This window comes from Dermacentor albipictus, chromosome 1 (genome assembly GCF_038994185.2).
Source record: "Dermacentor albipictus isolate Rhodes 1998 colony chromosome 1, USDA_Dalb.pri_finalv2, whole genome shotgun sequence".
Classification (NCBI taxonomy): Eukaryota; Metazoa; Arthropoda; class Arachnida; order Ixodida; family Ixodidae; genus Dermacentor; species Dermacentor albipictus.
Genome location: NC_091821.1, coordinates 323,063,761 through 323,081,259, shown reverse-complemented (window position 1 = coordinate 323,081,259; position 17,499 = coordinate 323,063,761). Strand labels below are relative to the sequence as shown.

General features: G+C 46.8%; 1 protein-coding gene across 1 annotated transcript in view; it reads left to right on the top strand.

The window, feature by feature from the left end:
- Positions 1-17,499, top strand: part of LOC135919429 (corticotropin-releasing factor receptor 1-like) — a gene marked incomplete at its 5' end in the record, with an annotated part of 177,790 nt that overhangs the window by 89,373 nt on the left and 70,918 nt on the right. The window contains 2 exons of the mRNA XM_065453255.1: positions 214-370; positions 15,005-15,135. Of these exons, the coding sequence (XP_065309327.1) occupies positions 214-370; positions 15,005-15,135 (288 nt within the window). The remainder of the gene's footprint in view (positions 1-213; positions 371-15,004; positions 15,136-17,499) is intronic.

The window sequence follows — 17,499 nt, the reverse complement described above, 5'->3', positions numbered from 1 at the left end:
TTTTTCCCAACCTTCATGTTTGTCAAGCGTATTCATCTTACATGCCGAAAGCTTGTGGCAGAGTTTCTGCGCTCTCGAAAACATGTTTCAGTACTCTCGCAACGATCGCGGCTAGTCGCACCACAGAGTTGACAGCCAATGTGAAACTACCGTAACCGTGCAGGTGGGTGGCTGTAGGACGACTGGTATACTGTACAACTCGCCTCTGTGCAGGACTGGTTGTGCAAGAGCGTGCTGTCGCTGAAGCTCTACGCGGCCATGGCGTCCATCAACTGGATGTTTGTCGAGGGTCTTCTGCTTCACTCTCGCATCGCCGTGTCGGTGTTCCAGCAGGATGCACCCTTCAAGCTCTACTACGTAATCGGATGGGGTGAGCATTACGCACACGTTACACGGAGACACCCGTATATGCGTCTGCTTGCAGTACGTCGCAAAATGCAAATGATCTCCTTTCCCGGCCGTTCAACGGCCGGGAACTACTGAAGGGAAGTCCGGCAACAGTACCTGCGCGCGCCTCCTTTACGCGAGTTAGCCAACCTGGTAATGACGGCGATTATATTGCTTTGATTAAACATTGACCTTCTTGTTGCAAACGAACTTGCGGATCATTGTAGCATTGCCAGTCCTGACAGCCATTTCTCATCGCAAATTTGTACGTACACAAATTACGTAGGAAACCATATCTAGATTTAGCACAAACACGTTCTGAAGAGAAAGAGGCAGAGAAATGACATGCGAAAGGGCTGGTAGGTTAACCGGAATACAAACATCCCGTTTGCTACTCTACATTGTGGTAAAAGTAAAGTGATACAGAATGGAAAGAAAAGCAGAAGGGAACGCATGCAGAAAAGGGGAGAGAAACACGCATGCTTTTACTTTACTTACTTACAATTTACTTATGCTTTGAAATTCAGGTCACATTTCTGTTGAACAAAATAACTATTAGCTGCTTTATAAGTAAACGTGAGGATAAAACAAAGCACAACGGCACTGCACTGTTTCAACAAATCTAAGCCAAATTATTAAACACCACGTACCAGCTACGATTCCCATGGCAGCTGAGAAATTGGAGCGCCAGATTTCCCTCTGTTAACGTACTACGAAAATCTATGTTACTGTCGTTTGAACGCTAGAAACATTTAGGGAGTGAGTTTCGGCTGTCGGCTAAGATTTTGCAATTAACCCTTATCTCCTGCCTAAATGTTTCTAGGAATGTTTCCCGCATATGATATGCAGATCAGTCAACCGCAATTAGGGTTTGCTATTGATGTGTATCCCTTAAGTTTTACTCAAGTTCCATTCCACATCGCGTCGCTGAAGCGTCCCGCACTAGTTGTACGGGACGCTTCAAGTTCACACATAACTGGTGCGAAGGAGCTGGCGGGGACGGAGATAATAGAATGCTCCCAGAAAAACACCATGGAATTGATGTCTAGCCTTAACCCACCTTCCTCTATCATGCTAAAACCTCAGCACTCTGTAGTCTGTCTCTAAACAATGAGGATAATTAGCTTCTGCCGCTTCACAAACACAAAATTCCCTGTCTGCGCTGTGCGCTCGCAGACGACCTTTTCTTTTGTCACTTTAAAGTCGTGATTGGTGGACTTTGCCCCAATGCGAATCGTTGTGCAGTTGCGCAACTGTTCTCACTTGCGTCGAAAGTTTTCAGGCGTAATCTTACAGGGTGCAAGTTTACAGGCGCGCGTAACCGAACCTGCCTTTGATGCCGTTTAACGAAGCTTCTGCGACATCTCCCGGTTCTCAGGATGGCGCAGAATGTGAAACCACGTCTCACTGTACTGGCCTTCGTGGACCTATAAGTGCTACGTGAAACCCAGAGCACGTTCACCGGCCAGCAACTGCGCTCGCCATAATAACACTGTGGAGCTTCTCATCTTTTGAAACCTGCTGGGTCGTACGGGCATCTGTACACATGCTGATGCCGTTTACCGAAGCTTCTGCGACGCTCCCGGTTCTCAGGATGGCGCAGAATGTGAAACCACGTCTCACTGTACTGGCCTTCGTGGACCGATAAGTGCTACATGAAACCCAGAGCACGTTCACCGGCCAGCAACTGCACTCGCCATAATAACACTGCGGAGCTTCTCATCTTTTGAAACCTAGCTGGGTCGTACGGGCATTTGTACACATGCATAAAGTTCACGGCACACTCATTTTTGTCCTTTACATGGGCACTCACGGCGCATTTCTTCCGCCGCCGTGATGTTTTGTATACCATACCAAGGCGATAAAGTCGCTGCCGCGCGCCGTGTGCTGTACGTACAGTGCCAGTGAAAGCGTGCGAGTGAAAGTATGCGCGGGTGAGCCGGCGTTCGCGGCTCCATCTTGCGTACGCAAGCGAGGAAAGCGTGGAGGATGCGCGCCGCCTTCCGTCGCGCGCAAGGATCGGGGTGTAGGGCAAGGAGAGACGGCGGGGGTCGCGCGTTCTACTCCGGACCGCTGTATTTTCTTATTTTAATTGAACTGAATTGAATTTTATTTCTCGTTCATTCGAGCGAGGGTAGGCAGAGAATAAAGGCCTGACAAAGGCCTCGGTACCCGTAAGCGACAGGTTTGACAACAGATTAGACACGCATGCACATTTTCGCAAGTTACAACAGACTTGATTGCCGCGAAAAAATACGTAGGAACAATCTCTATTGTCATTGTATTCAAACACCGACAAGCTTATAATGCAATGTACATCTTGTCTAAATACAAATAAACATTACAGATTCTAATGATGTTCCAAAATTATAGAAATAATTTCCATTGCTATAATAAACGTCATCGAATCTGCAGAACATTATAAGCAAGAGCACGCACACAAAAAAGATCACACATCATAATTGACTGCTAAAGTAATGCAAAGTAAAATGAAAAACAAAGGAAATTAGAAAATCGGACAAAGATCCATTCAAATATAAATGTATGAGTACAAAAACACGCAAAAATAAAAATATTACTTTAAATATCATGCGGATCCTGAAAAGAAATTGTGTAATTCATGGCAGAAGCATTGCCCCTTTAATAAGTACATTTATTCTATGTTAGAATAAATGTACTTATGTACATTTATTATGTACTTAATGTACTTATGTACATTATGTACTTCTATGTTATCTTTCCTATTTAACCACTCCCATATTTCTTCTTAAGTGTCCTTAAAGAAGTATTTAAGGATACAGATTCACTGTATCTGTTCATTATGTTTGAGGACTCATAGACAAGCCTATCTTTCCCGTAATTGGTCCTTGTTTTTGGTGGGTAAAGTGTGCTGTGTTGCAAGAAGTATCCGGCCATCTGCGACAGCGACGAAGCCTGCCGTGCGCTGTATTTTCGCGGCTACGCTCGCATTCACGCAGCCCGAAGGTCAATTCACTCGCTGCTGCTGCCGCGTTTCCTCACTGCAGCGTTTTGACAGCGAGTTTCCGCGCTCATCGAGTGAGATGCGTTCATGATTCCTTGCACGCGCGGGACACCAAGCTTGTTAATTTATTTAGTATGCCTATGTTTACAAATTTATACGGCCGATAAAACTGCATCATTGCTTCGTATTGACCCTCTTCGAGGCGATCCCGTGGGTGTTGCCAAGTTTGATCACGCGGTGACGCCTCAGTTGCTTTACTCAACTGCTTCCGTTGCCTCCGTGTTTGCAATTGTTGTGTATGACGTAGGTGCGGCTTAGCAAACCTCTGTTTCGGGAGATATCATAGGTGGTGACTGGTCGGACGACACGAAGTTTTGGACACAAGATCAGAGGACATGCAAAAGCGCTTTCGAAGTGGATTAAGCGATGTCCGAAAGCAGCGTATATGGTGCCTGTTCTAAAAGCGGAGCTAAACATGTGTTCCAAGCTATCCAAACTTTCCGCTCATGAATTGAATCAGGTTTACTGTGTTTTGCTCTTAGTTCTTGGCAAATATATTGAAGCAGCGGCTTGTCACATTTATGAATCAGTGAATTTCCTCTGGTGGTCACTATCTGATTATTGTCAGCCTAATCGCTCGTGGGTGTGCTCATAATTGCGATAGGTTTGTTCTTGCTGCTCGCAAGGATTCCAACGTAGCTGTTTTGCACATCGTGATACCTTGTAACAAAGATGTATTATCGCTACTAACTCGCTTACTCTTGTGGACCGTCACGAAACATTCAGCTTCGACCATTCGTGCGCTATCGGTGTAGTCCGTCATTTATTGTGCATATACGATGCGTATATATTCAAGTGTGAGCCCATTAACTCACTTACACGTTGGCCATAGAGTGGGCGTAAGTTTCCGTGCCAGTTGGGGTAGATGCTTATTTATACTGTGCGTGAAACTGGCAGGAAGCGGCGCTATGTACTCCCTTTGTCATTGTTTAACGAGCAGTACTCTTGCCGACGTTCCGGGGCTGAAGCACTTTCTTTGAAGGTTAGCGATACAACGCTGGCAGGTGGGCTACACAGATTGATTCCATTCCTGAATATGCAAGTCGCTATTTTTGCTGACAACTGCTGCACGCGTCTTCAATCCACATGATTCAGTCCAGCATGATTAGAGCACAGTGCGCTAGCGAAAACTCAGTTGCATTTCCGGCAGCTGATCGCACAGAAGCAAGGTGGAAGCGGTAGTGGTTTCGTATTCATGCGCTGTCACTGAGGCTACGTGAGGCGCGCCGCCGAAAGCGCCATCTCGTTTCTCTAGAACAAACTGCTTCGCGTAAAGGGTCAACAGTTAGCTGTCTACTAATTTGCGATTTAAATCGATGATTCGCTTTTCGGGCGAAACTGCGACTTTTTTTTCTTTTCTTTACTGCTGCACTGTAAACGTAATCTGTGCTTAAACAATCGCGTCGTAGTACATTGGTAATCATTTCCTTTCTTTCCTCGATAAATAATTGTTTGTAGGTCATCGATATCTCCTCCATGCCGCAGATATGTGGGCATTCTCCCCCTCGCTCGGTACAATGACCGCGCCTGCGTGCATATTTGTGAATGTGTAATAAATTTAGTTGATGTCTACTACGCGTCCCGTCTATTTCGTTCCTTTCTTTGTGTTTCTTCAGTTCTGCGCTTTAAATGTATGTGCAAACGATTGTGTCGTTATATACAACGAAGCGACTAAATTATTTGCTGCCCGTATGTTTATGCGGCGACGCCAAGTTTTATCATACTTGCCAACCTGTGACCATTAAAATTGGTAAAAAGCTCGTGCACATAACAAGGTGCGCGTAGGGGTGGTCAAGGGGGGCAAACAGGAACCATAATCGATTCCTTTTAGTGTGCCCTGGGCAATAAAAAGAGACGCGGGAAATGTTTGTTTGGAGAAGAGGGGAGGGGGTCGAACGCATTTTTCTTATTTCGTCCTCAGCACGCACGTTTTCTGAGATTGTGCATGCGCAGTTTATTTACAATTATTTACATTTAGAAGCAGCTCAATATTCAGCAGGATCAAGCCAGGAACAGAAGATACGGACTAGCGACGCATTATTTTTCAGATCACAGTGACTTCTTGCGTCACCTTAGTTATTGCCAATCTCGCCTGCCTACGCCTCTCCCCCCTCACTCCCCCCTCCCAAAAAAGAAAGGAAAGGTTGCCCGAATAAACAAGACTGAAGCGATTATCCAATGAGTTGATGAGTTGAGTTGATATTTATCTTCGTGACATTGGCACATGCAAGAATTGAACATGCAAGCCAGTGATGACAACACGTTGAAATATGACTCAACTGGTGTATGACAATTTGCACTGCCACAAGAGGGTGGCACAAGTACTGTCACAGTTTATTTTATGTATTTTCAGCAACATTGAGCTGCGCTATTCAATACCCCTAAAAGTGTTTTGCGAGAAAAAAAAATTTTCTTCACAAAGTATGACGCAGCATTCGTAAAATGGAGAACAATCCCAAATTCGTAAACATTACGAAGCATCCCGGATAGTTGGCCAGGTATGCTATTAGTATATACCTTTCGGGTGTTTCAGCACAAAGTGATCAGCCGAACTCCCAATGAAGACGCACTTTATCGCAGCATACGCCTTTCAGAGAGAACAATGCCACTGGCCACGTCAGCGTTCCCGCACGCAGTCTGCAGCGCACCGATATGGCGAAAGGTATGGCGGCGCTCCTAATTCATTCGCAGGCAATTCACGTCCGTCTATGTAGATACTGCCGTCAGCAATTTCCCGCCGCCGCAGCAGCGCCTATAGACATCAAGGCAAATGAGCATTGGTTTCACACAACGTGATACCCCGGGTCATTATGGTGCCAAAGTGCGCTCGCGGGAAGCATCATCTTCGAAATCTTGTCGTCTGCAAAAAGACACTGCTGTTGTGACGTCCCTGTGCCGCTTCTGATTGGATAAATGTACCCTCATTACTCCGGGAACAGAACTGCGTCAGCACTATTCGAGCACGCGCCGCGCGAAATGCGAACCTGCGGCTTTTCCTTTTTTTTTTCTTTCCTTGAGCTGCACTCGCACCACGCACGATCGCCTAAGCAGTTCGCAAAAGAGAGTGACGGGGCTGAGCCGCAACGAATCTTGCCGCTCCTCGGCAGCTTGCTCGTGTACAGCGTGATTTGATGATCTTAAACCGCGTCACGGTCGTTTTACACACCGAACAGGCGATTCGTGCCCTCTTGTGAATATCTAGCTTAGGAGATATTTGCCTGACAGCAAATTGTACCACACTTCCTCGGGAAAAATGGAACATTAATAAAATGTTGTATTTTCCTGAAGAAAATATTATTAGAGGGATTAATGATGTTTGATTTTCTAGTTACTACTAGTTGAGGGAACGACTTATCGGGGCTTCGGAACACTGACATATTGCAGCGTTATCACGTGTACGTCACCCTTCTTAATGACTACTGGCCGACCAAAGGCGGGAGAAAAACTAATGATAGTTAAACAAAACATACAATAATAAATGACGCTTCTAGAGTATAGCCGGGGCTTAATGAAATAGAACGAACACTCGCCAATGGAAAGACATCTATAAGAAAATAGAACTTGGTGTTTCGGGTTCCGTACGGGACCCTTGATCACAAAGCAAACACAGTGGCTTTTGTTTAAATATGAGATAGATGGCGCAGTGCGCGTGTGTAGATTTCTGGCAAATTCCCACGTGTCCTGTTTATCGCATGTTGCGTCGTCTGAATGTGCAATGATTCAAGCATTAGTCTCGCAGGCAGTTTCTTCTCCGTGGCGTTAATGTATGCCGATGCCCAGTCTATGCGGTGACCTGTGTTCGCATGGTGTTCTGATAAAGCATTTGAAGATGAGTTGCCCTAGGCGACATCGTGCTGATGCTGTTTTATGCCCTTTTTTAAAATTACTGGTCCTGCCGACATAGGTTGCGTCACAATCTCTGCATGGTATTTTATACGCAACACCGGGGTACCTCGATCGTTCCAAGGGGTCTTTTACGCGCATCATTTGACCACGCAACTTGCTTGACGGGACATGCGCCACCCGAATATCGTACTCATTGAAAACTCTTGCCAAAGCCCCACTTACCCCGCGCGCATGCGTAATGGCTGCGCGTTACTTCTTTGCAACCGCTTGGCGGTTGGGCGCTGAGGCACGACGTTCCTGTTCTCTGAGCATTTGAGGTGGGTATCCGTTATTCGACAAGTCCTACCGTACCATGCCCAGTTCTGCTGTGCGTCTTGTGTGGCTCGAACAGAGACGGAAGCTACGATCGAACAGGGATGACACGACCGAGCACTTATGGCCCTTTGGGTGTATGGAAAGCAAATCGGGATATTTGCCCATGTGCGTGGACTTTCGTTATACCGTTGTGGCGAAACCTTTATCCACCGGCATCCATTATCGCCACAGAGAAGAAACTGCCTGAAAGACTAATGCTTGAATCACTGCACATTCAGACGACGCAACATGCGATAAACAGGACACATGGGAATCTGACAGAAATCTACACACGCGCACTGCCCCATCTATATCGTATTTAAACAAGAGCCACTGTGTTTGCTTTGTGATCAAGGGTCCCGTACGGGACCCGAAACTCCAAGTTTTATTTTTCTATACATGTCTTTCCATTGGCGAGCGTTCGTTTTATTTCACTATGCTCCTTCCTCGCCAGACGGGTGTCCGTCGAACTCTGGATTATATAGACGGGGCTCTACATCATATTTCTGTTTTCACTGTCGTTGTCTTGGACGCCAGGCTTGCCACAGAATATATTTGAGAGCAGTCAACGAGCGGACGTCTGCGGTGCTCCCAAATTTGAAGACGGCCCGTTAGCAGAAAAATCGTCGTTCTCTACTGGCGCGGCGTTTCACTCCATCGTATAATGATTGCTGTCACGAAGTTAAATTCAGAAATCAATCAAGTTCGCTTAGCAGCCCCGGAGGACCGTAGTGCGGCATAGTCTTAAGCTGCAGTATTCTCTTTGACCCCAAAAGAGTGCGAGATTAACTAGGAAGTGAGGACAGGAGGAAGATTGAGCGTAGGCTGACAGAAAAACGAAAGAAGGATGTGCTTATCGCGTCGCCACATGAAATGTTGCTTTAGAAATGGCCTGTGACGTCCCCATTTGTGTCATAAGTTTTCTTATCCCCAGCTGTCCGAGCCAATATATGTTCAGTCATCCTCCCATAGGCGATATCTTGCAGCTTTCATGAGGGACTATTTTTTTTTTATTTTAGAAAAGTGTGACACATAAATAAAGTATACCTTCCAGACGTGTTGCTACGCGGTCCTCATACTTTTCTTCCGTTCTTTTACTATAATTATTATTTTTTGCTTTCCTTCAAAAAAATACTTTCTATGCATTTATCGGGAAAAAGGACGGATTGCCTGCGTAAATAAAGCAGAAAAAAATTACCCAAGTCTCGTCGACACAGCTGTCTTATAAAGCTTCCCGACTTTGCGCGTCTTACTTGCAGTCATTTGGTGAAATAGGAGTGTCAATCGTACGCGTAGAAAACAAACGGCACGCTCAACGACATCTATATTGCGTTGCGCGTGCCTATACTGACAAATGGAAGTTTATTCCGAAGATTCTTCGATCGTTGCACCACCAAACGCACCGTACCTGCGGCTCTTCTCTTTCCCGGTACGTCTAGGTTACTCCCAAACCCAATCTTATTTCGACATATACATGGAAGTCGCTCATTGTAGTACCTTGATTTGTCTCACGTGTCGTGCATAAAATACGCGATAGCGTTTTAAATGCTCGCGCAGCCGCCGACATCAAACTTTGCGAGGGCTCTCTGTAAAGGTCACATTGTGCAAAAGGTAGTTCTAACCACTGGCGTAATGAATCTTTTCAATGAAAGGTTTGCTACGATTGGAGTAAAAGGAGACGTTAAAACATAGACAACAGCTGATTGAATGTCAAACCTAGCATTGCCGTGACCTACCATTGTAAGTTTACGGCATACGAAATAGGGATCACGATTTCGTCAGTGACATCGTTCAATCGTTTAAAAGAGACATATATTCAAGAGGTGAAACAAAGGTAGCCTGTACAAACTTTCATTATACCAATGTTCACGCGGTCCGCAGTATGCATGAAAATCAAAGCACCGGTGTAATCACCAGCACATTAAAGGCCTTCATGTGCTGCGTTGATAGCAAGGATGACATTCGAGGATCGTTGGTGTCTTTGCAAGTTCGGCATGCAGCTACACACGTCGCATAACGCGTTAAATATATGCACAGCGGTTCGCTGTTGTCTTCGCTATCCATAATAAATGGCGAATTTTACTAATCAACTACACAGTAAGCGTTCTCCTACGCTGCCCGTAGTAACGCGCGTTTGCTTCGTCGATATGGTGCACCACTGTGGGCTGCGATGTTGAACTCAAAGTAGATCATTTCGAATGTTGCGGCTGAACGCTGCGTGTCATTTTCAAGCGCCCAAGTGTTGTGGGAAACCAGCGAAGGAAGCATGCGTCGGTGCGCGTGTTGCTTCAAATCTACACCTGATTCCCCCAATTCGACATTGTACTATTCCGATAGTGACGCCATTTAAAAAAATATTTTGAAAAAAGTCAAGAGCCATCCCATTCTGCGCAGGTGGATGACCAGAGAAGGTGTTTAGCGCAATACACACACACACACACGCACAGAGAGAGAGAGAGAGAGAGGGCAAATGAGAGAAAGGCAGGGAGGTTAACCAGAGTCAAAGCCTCCGGTTTGCTACCTTGCACTAGGGGAAAGGAAAGGGGAAGTAAAGACGAAAAGAATTAAGAGCGGGGACATAAAGAAAGGCGTAAAAAAAAGCACGGGATCATTATAGTTTTTCCGATAGGCCACTGCCACGTAAAAAAATCAACAAAGCCTTGATCGACTTTCGGTGCGACGACAGCCATGTCGGCCTTCCAAGACTGTTCTAAAACTGGCCTGTCGTCAAGGCATGCCAACACGACCGCTAGCGACAGCCGGTGCGCGCTGTATCGAGGACAGTGGCAAAGTACGTGTTCTGTTGTCTCCTCGCCGCCGCAGTCAGTGCAAGCCGTGCTCTCGTCTATACCGACTCGGTAGGCAAGAGATCTTGTGAAAGCGACACCAAGCCACAGCCGGCAAAGTACACTTGTCTCGAGTCGAGAAAGTCCAAATTGGGGTTGAAGTCGAAGGGGCGGCCTCAGTTGGTGCAGACGTGTGTGCTTCAAGCTTGGTGTGTTCCATAAAGATATTATGGCTTAATTTGCAAGAACATGAATTTTCGTTGCTGCGTCTGTTCTTGAGAATGGTATGGAGTCTTGCAAGCCCTCCTCATGTGCAGATCGCGCTGCTGCATCAGCACGTTCATTGCCCATTATGACACAGTTGCTTGGAATCCACCGTAATGTGATGTCGTGTGCATGCTCGACGAGGTGGTGAAGCAGCAGTCTGATTTCTAGAACTAGTTTGTGGGGTCTGCGGCGTAAGGCACAAACCAAACAATAGCAAGAGCAGCCCTGCAGTCACTGAACACGCTGCATTTCTTGACCAGTCATGAGAAATTACGCGGGGTTCAAACCCGACGTAGCTGCGATTACATGCGCTACGGGTTGTGGAGTACCACGGAATGACTGTGTGTGGCTAGATCCGGAGCTCGCCTTCAGCCATAGCCGCGCACCTCCGCAGAGCGCACTCCAACATACACTACAGTTTACATTCTCAGTACCACGCCAGCGTCGACTGGCCAGCCGGTCAGCCCCTGATAACGACGCGAAGCAACGAGCTCAGCAAGAATAGCGCATGCGCACAAAGTTCACTGGAAGCGCAAGTAGCGTCTGCTAGGCATGACACCACCCCAGTTATGATTTACTGAGCTGCCCTGTTTATTGGAGACAGCAAGTGCGCGTGAACACGGGATCTTCTTGGGATCTCGGGGGAAAGATACCAAATCCCCTTTCTTAAAGAAAGATGGTTGAACGTCACGCTACCCATATGAACTCTATATATCTGCATTGCATTACGCGCGTCACGCAATGCATTCCCGTCCGTCATCATGGGTTGGCCGCGGGTGCAGCGCACGGCAGAAGAAGAGGCTGCCGCACGCGAACGTAAGCGCGAGCGCGATCGTAAGGCCCATCCCGCGTATCGGCAACGGCATACAGAAGCCATGTGGGAGACTCTTGTGCACTCGAGGTGCCTACTAGTCTTGTAATCGTCAGCGTGTACATTAGATCGTACACGTCTCGTTGTGATGCGGAAACGTTCCTGGCAGAAACAATAAAGACCTTAAAGCCACATCTCAGCAAGAGTACACCGATCCTCGTGTGCGGTGATTTTTAACATCGATGCGGCGAAAGAGCACGGCAAATATGGATCGAGAGTTTCATGCTATAGATCGCTACTTGCTGAAATTGAAGACGCTACAAAGACCCGCGACGCGACATTGTTCCTGCGTTGATCTCACGTTTGCAAGCAGGATATGTCGCGTTACGTTGGCAGAGCCTCTGAACGTCTACCACAGCGATCGCAAGGCAGTACTGTACAAGTGTAGAGTCGTTCGTGAAAGTGTTATTGTGTACGTGTAATCAACGGTTACATGATCTACAATAAATACAATCCTAAGCAAGTAATCAAATCACATATACATAGCATCTGGTCGATCAGCCTTTATTTGGTTCGTTGCGTGGTCGTCGGCTTTGGACTTAGATTCAGTATTCGTTGGGGGAAAGCCTCGCGTTTAACCATCTTCTGTAAGAAAGGGGCTTTGATTTTTTTAAATGTGTCCGTCATGTAAGACAATGAATGGCTCAACGTGCCGCAGACTCGAAATTTGCCAACGTTGTTGCCAGGAAAGCGCCACGCCTGCACATCCACCGCCTTCTGCCGTCGCTCTTCCCACCGAATGCCGTTGATTTTCGAGAGGTCGTTATCGAAACGTAGGCGATCACATTCTTCGCAGCTTGGTCCGAAGTTGCGATCGAGAAGGTCTCTTTGGAAGCTTGCGTAGGCGCCGTCGAATCCCGGCACCGTGGCGTCGACGTCTCTCAGCGTCGCGATATGCGTCGTCGGCTCTTGCTCGTCGCTTTCGTACCACGTGCACGGACACGCTCTTCTCGGGCCATCGAGCTGTCCCGACGTCGACGGTCTCTCTTCCGCCGCTGCTCTCGTTGTCCCTCCTCGTTACTCTGCTCTTCAGGCGTACAGATCACACGTGGCCTTCTGCGTGGTAGAGCGAAATTGTACCAGAAATTCCCGTCGGTCGCCTTATTAGGCGCGCACTACGTCATACATTCGCAGAGACACAACTGCGACGGAGGGCCGTCTTAGACACAGGTGGCCGTTAAACCGAGCTCCGACGCGAGCGGCGATATACGCTTGCTTTTGTTATTGGCTCTGTTTAACTCTCACTTTTTAGGGGAGAGTTTTTCCGCGCGGGCGCCATAAAATCCCGAATGTTTAACATCGACAGCTTCGCCGTAAAAATGCGTCGGTTTTATCGCTTTTATTGAATGCATGCACTTGTTACATTCAAGTATTTGCATTCCTGTTTCGTGAAACACAGAAGATAAACTATCTTCAGGTCTAAAGATCGTCCGACTGTTTCCGTTCAAGCAGCATGTGCATACCATTTCAAGTTCATTTAGGGATATGTGCCGTGATCACATATATGTTTACCTTTCCATATATTTTCGGAAAAGGTGCTGCGTGCGCATGTAAAATTGTACACCTTGAATTCTGAAAGCACCAAGGCGTTGAGAGTTGGTAAAATCAGGATGAGGGGAAGGCTGGGCGAAAGCAAGGGGGACGATGCGTTGAGAAAGTATACCCGGGGAAAGTCAGCACGAGGACGGCTCACCCATTCATTACACTCTGAGCCTGAAATTCGGCCTAAACTCCAGGGTAAAATTGGGAGCTCGTGGCAGTTGTCCACTGAGTCGTGCTCCATAAAGGGTTGCAGAAAACAACGCCTCTTCCTCTTCACATTCACTGGTGGAGAGCCTATAACGACAGCATCTGAAAAACTGTCACAAAAAAAATGCACGCGCGCGTGTGTGCGTGTGTGTGTGTGTGTGAGGGAGAGAGAGAGAGAGAGAGAAACCTTGCGTAACGTACGACCACTGCTTTCAAGATAGAGTCCGCAGCTGCGAGCGAATTGACCTTCGTGCCGCCTCTCGTATCAACGCGAACGAAGGGGCAAGAACACAGCGCGCGAAGCTATCAGCAGTGGGCACACTCTGTGCGCATCGCAGATCGCTTTCAAGATACGGTCCGCGCGGCCGTGCCGTACGCAGCCGCCACAGGAGTACGGTAGATCACGATTGATGATGGTCCGACGCCGATGGACAAGGTGCTAAAGAGCGATATATAACGGCTTATAATGATCGGCACGTCGTCAGTGCACCTGGTGCCGCCAACTACAGTACACTGCTTGCGTCATCAATGCATCTTGCGCCGCCATTTGCAGCAGTTCGTGTCGCCGCAGCGCTGGCATTTGTACCGGCCAAATCAAGTTTCACAACATTTCATAATGATACCGGGCTACGTGGTGATGAGCAAGTGGCACAGTGCTTACGCATATTTGTACAACTCCCAGAGAAGTTTCTGCGTGAATTTTTTTTTCATCCACTTTCGTTTCCATTTATTTATTATTTCTTTAATTCAAGCGTGAACTGCAGGTAACTTACTCAATGCTGCCCTTGTTGTCATTGTTTGTGGGCTCCTTATGGTATTACTATTAATTATCGGGCCGCTCAGTTTCCTTTCTTCTCGTTCCCCACATGGCGAGTGTCTCGAACCCGGCAGCTTTGACGCCTTCAGGCAGCACGTGTGGGGCGACTGACCAGTTGCCATACTCAAATAGATCACGCACTCGTGATGCCTGCGGCAGAGAGTATATTCCAGATCCTCCGCCAAGGCCGTGAGTCGGGACGCTAGCTAACACTCACAGGGTTCGTTCTAGTAGAATAACATAAATACCCCAGAAAGTGGACGTGAAACGGTACCGCGGTAGCTCAGTTGGTAAGAGTATCGCGCGCGTAATGCGAAGACGTGAGTTCGTATCACACCTGCGCCCAGTTGTTATTCCATCCACTTTCATTTCGATTTATTTTCAATTCTTTATTTCAATTAACGTGGTCGATATGTCCACTGCTGCTTTCATCAGTACCTTTAGGTACCATGTGACGAGCTCTCACAAAATAAATCATGAAGAAAGCATCCATGAAGATTGTTGCCGTAATGAAATAGCCGAGCCCTCCAACGCACCAGTTAGCGTTATCAAATATATATATATATTAACAGGAGGTGGTCTGCTCCGAACCACTGTCAGTTGTACTTCGCTCCTCGAAGAGGCCGGACGTATGTCGAGAGAGCTCGACATAGTTATCTAAGAGAGCGTAAATTTTGAAATGTGGTGAACGCGGCATACACCATGGATCCGGGACCTTAACGGGGTGCGACGTAATGCCAACTCATTCCTCTCGTATTTACTGCTAAATCGACACGAATTCCTTTTTTTTAACTCTCGTGCTGTTAAGGTGCTAAGGTGCAGATGCACTCCGCTATGATGTTGCTCCTGAATTTGCGAACTTTGGTTCTTCTGCACATGCACAGGCCTGCCATCCCTGTGCGTTCTAGCCTGGAGCTTGGTCATGGAGTCACGCATGCGCAGTCACTGTTGGCGTGGCTACGGCAACTCGGTCTTCGTCTGGATCATCAGCGGACCCATGATGGTCGCTCTCCTGGTAAGCGTATAGACATTTTACGCCTTATGATCTGTGGTGCATACTAATGCGTCCTGTGGCACCGCTCTATACAGACTTCACGGACGGCACCACTACCAACAGAAAATATTGGGACAGTGGTCACATGCTCGAGAGATAGTGGTGCGCAGGGCCCATGATATATAAACGCCGTTTCAGTTTTCTCTGTCACTTTTCATTCCTTTCTATGTATGCCCCTATTTCCTTTTTATTCAAGCAGAAAGCAAACCACATTTACTTCTGGCTAAATTTTCTGATTTTCCAGTCTTCATCTTTTCTCTCAGTTCCGCTTAGTCCACGTTGACATCAATATTAAATCAATTTTTTTTAGAAAACAATGCCCCCTGTTAATATGAACTCCGCATCCATAACTGTCATCAACCGTGCTCGCGTAATTCGTAGCGCCACTGCAGGGACACTATTTTGTTACGATGAATTTCACTTCCGATGTTTCGTGTCGTTCATCGCACCGAGTGTCGTGTACGGAAGATACGGTGGCGCGACAGCGTCCGAGTCGATGGCGATAGGCGACAAGAATGGAAAACTTGTGCAGAACTCATCCACAATGTCTATGCAAGTACGCGAATGGCCAAAACGCGTCCTGCACGAGGGGTGTACATCAGCCGGGCTCCTAATCATTACGATAACTTATTGACACCTCTAAGTCTGCCATGATTAAACTACCATAAATTTGCTTGAAACCGACATTTCATTCATTCGAAAAATAGCGTTAAGTGCCCCGCGTCGCAGAAAATCTGGCGACGGTGTCGGCATCCGTCGCCAAGAAAATCATCCCAAGCCACGTATCCTCGGCCACGTATCCCCTCCGCGTGGCGCAAAGCCATTACTGAATTAGTTGAATTTCTCAAAGTAAAATGCGTCGCAATATTCATAAAGCACAACTTGCACACAACCACCAGACATGATAGCGTCGTATTGTAATTTTATTATGCGACAAAACATAATTCTGTTGCTCGGAAACTCAAACACAAACCCCTTTTCCAGTTGCTGTTTGAGGTCTGTCTTAGCAGGAACGACGCAGCCAGCTCAGTTTCTTGCAACACCACCAAAAAATAAATAAATAAACAAATAAATAAATAAATAAATAAATAAATAAATAAAAGAGAAGGAGAAGAAAACCCAGAAAGTTCGTCTTCGTGCATAGCGTTCGCCGGCAGCGTTTCCAGAAAAACATTACGGTTGCATGAGCTGCATTTGCTAGCAAGCCTGCGCAGCAGTCAGGGATCTTTGAACGCTATCGTGTCCCATTCTTAAAGGCGAAGCTTGAACATCCTCCCAAATATTTTCTTTTGCCAGGGGTGAATTGAGACATGCCTTCTTTTATATTAGTGCTTCGTCACGCTTTACATTTTAATTTGTTAATTATTATTGCGTTGTACGCGCGTGTTAAAGTGCATTCCTGCATTCCGCTGTGCACAATACATTTTTGCAACAAATGCATGTGTCGAAATTGTCATTTCTTTTATTGAAAGTAACATTAAGAGAGGTTGGCGCCCTTATGGTGGCACCGACTACTATCTAACTAGCTTTTTTTTGTGAGTGTGTGTTCTCGATGATCCCTTGCCGCCTGCTCACGCTCTTCGATAGCTTGCTTTATTTCCTTCTTCCACCATTTACATGGTTCCCGCTTTCCGATATAACAATCTTTTTTTGCCGTATTTGTCCTATCACCGGCTGCATAACTCATATTCCCAGATTGTTCTAGGGATCGCCTCTATTTTCTTCTCTAAATTTTTTGCAATCTCTGCTATTTGCCTTTCATTAATTTTTAGAAAGTCTTATGCTATTGGTTCATGTTTTGCGTTATTTTCTCTCCGAAGCTTTAAGGTTAAACCTTTATGATCGCTGCCCAGGCTATCTTTTCCATCTTCGTCTGACATCATTTGGTCTAGTCGCTCGTAAACCATTTTTGAGGCTAAGGCGTAGTCGATCCATGACTACCGGTTACCTGTCCAGGACTCTTAGGGCCAGACAATGAAATCTTCCTTACCTCAGTAAGGAAGCCTTCATTGCAGTGAGGCTACCTTATGTCACTCTGAAAGGTTCCTTACTGAGGCGCCCTCGGTGAAGGCTTCCTTGGTGCTTCCTTGGTACTTCTTCAGCATAAGAAGCCAAACAATGAAATCTTCCTTACCTCACTAAGGAAGCCTTCATTGGGGTGAGGCTACCTTATGTCACTCTGAAAGCTTCCTTACTGAGGGGCCCTCGGTGAAGGCTTCCTTGGTGCTTCCTCAGCATAAGGTAGCTCCAAAGCTACCTTCATGCGTCCTTACGCCGCTCCTGGCCCTGAACGAGCGCTTCACCTCACTGCTTAACCACGTGGCA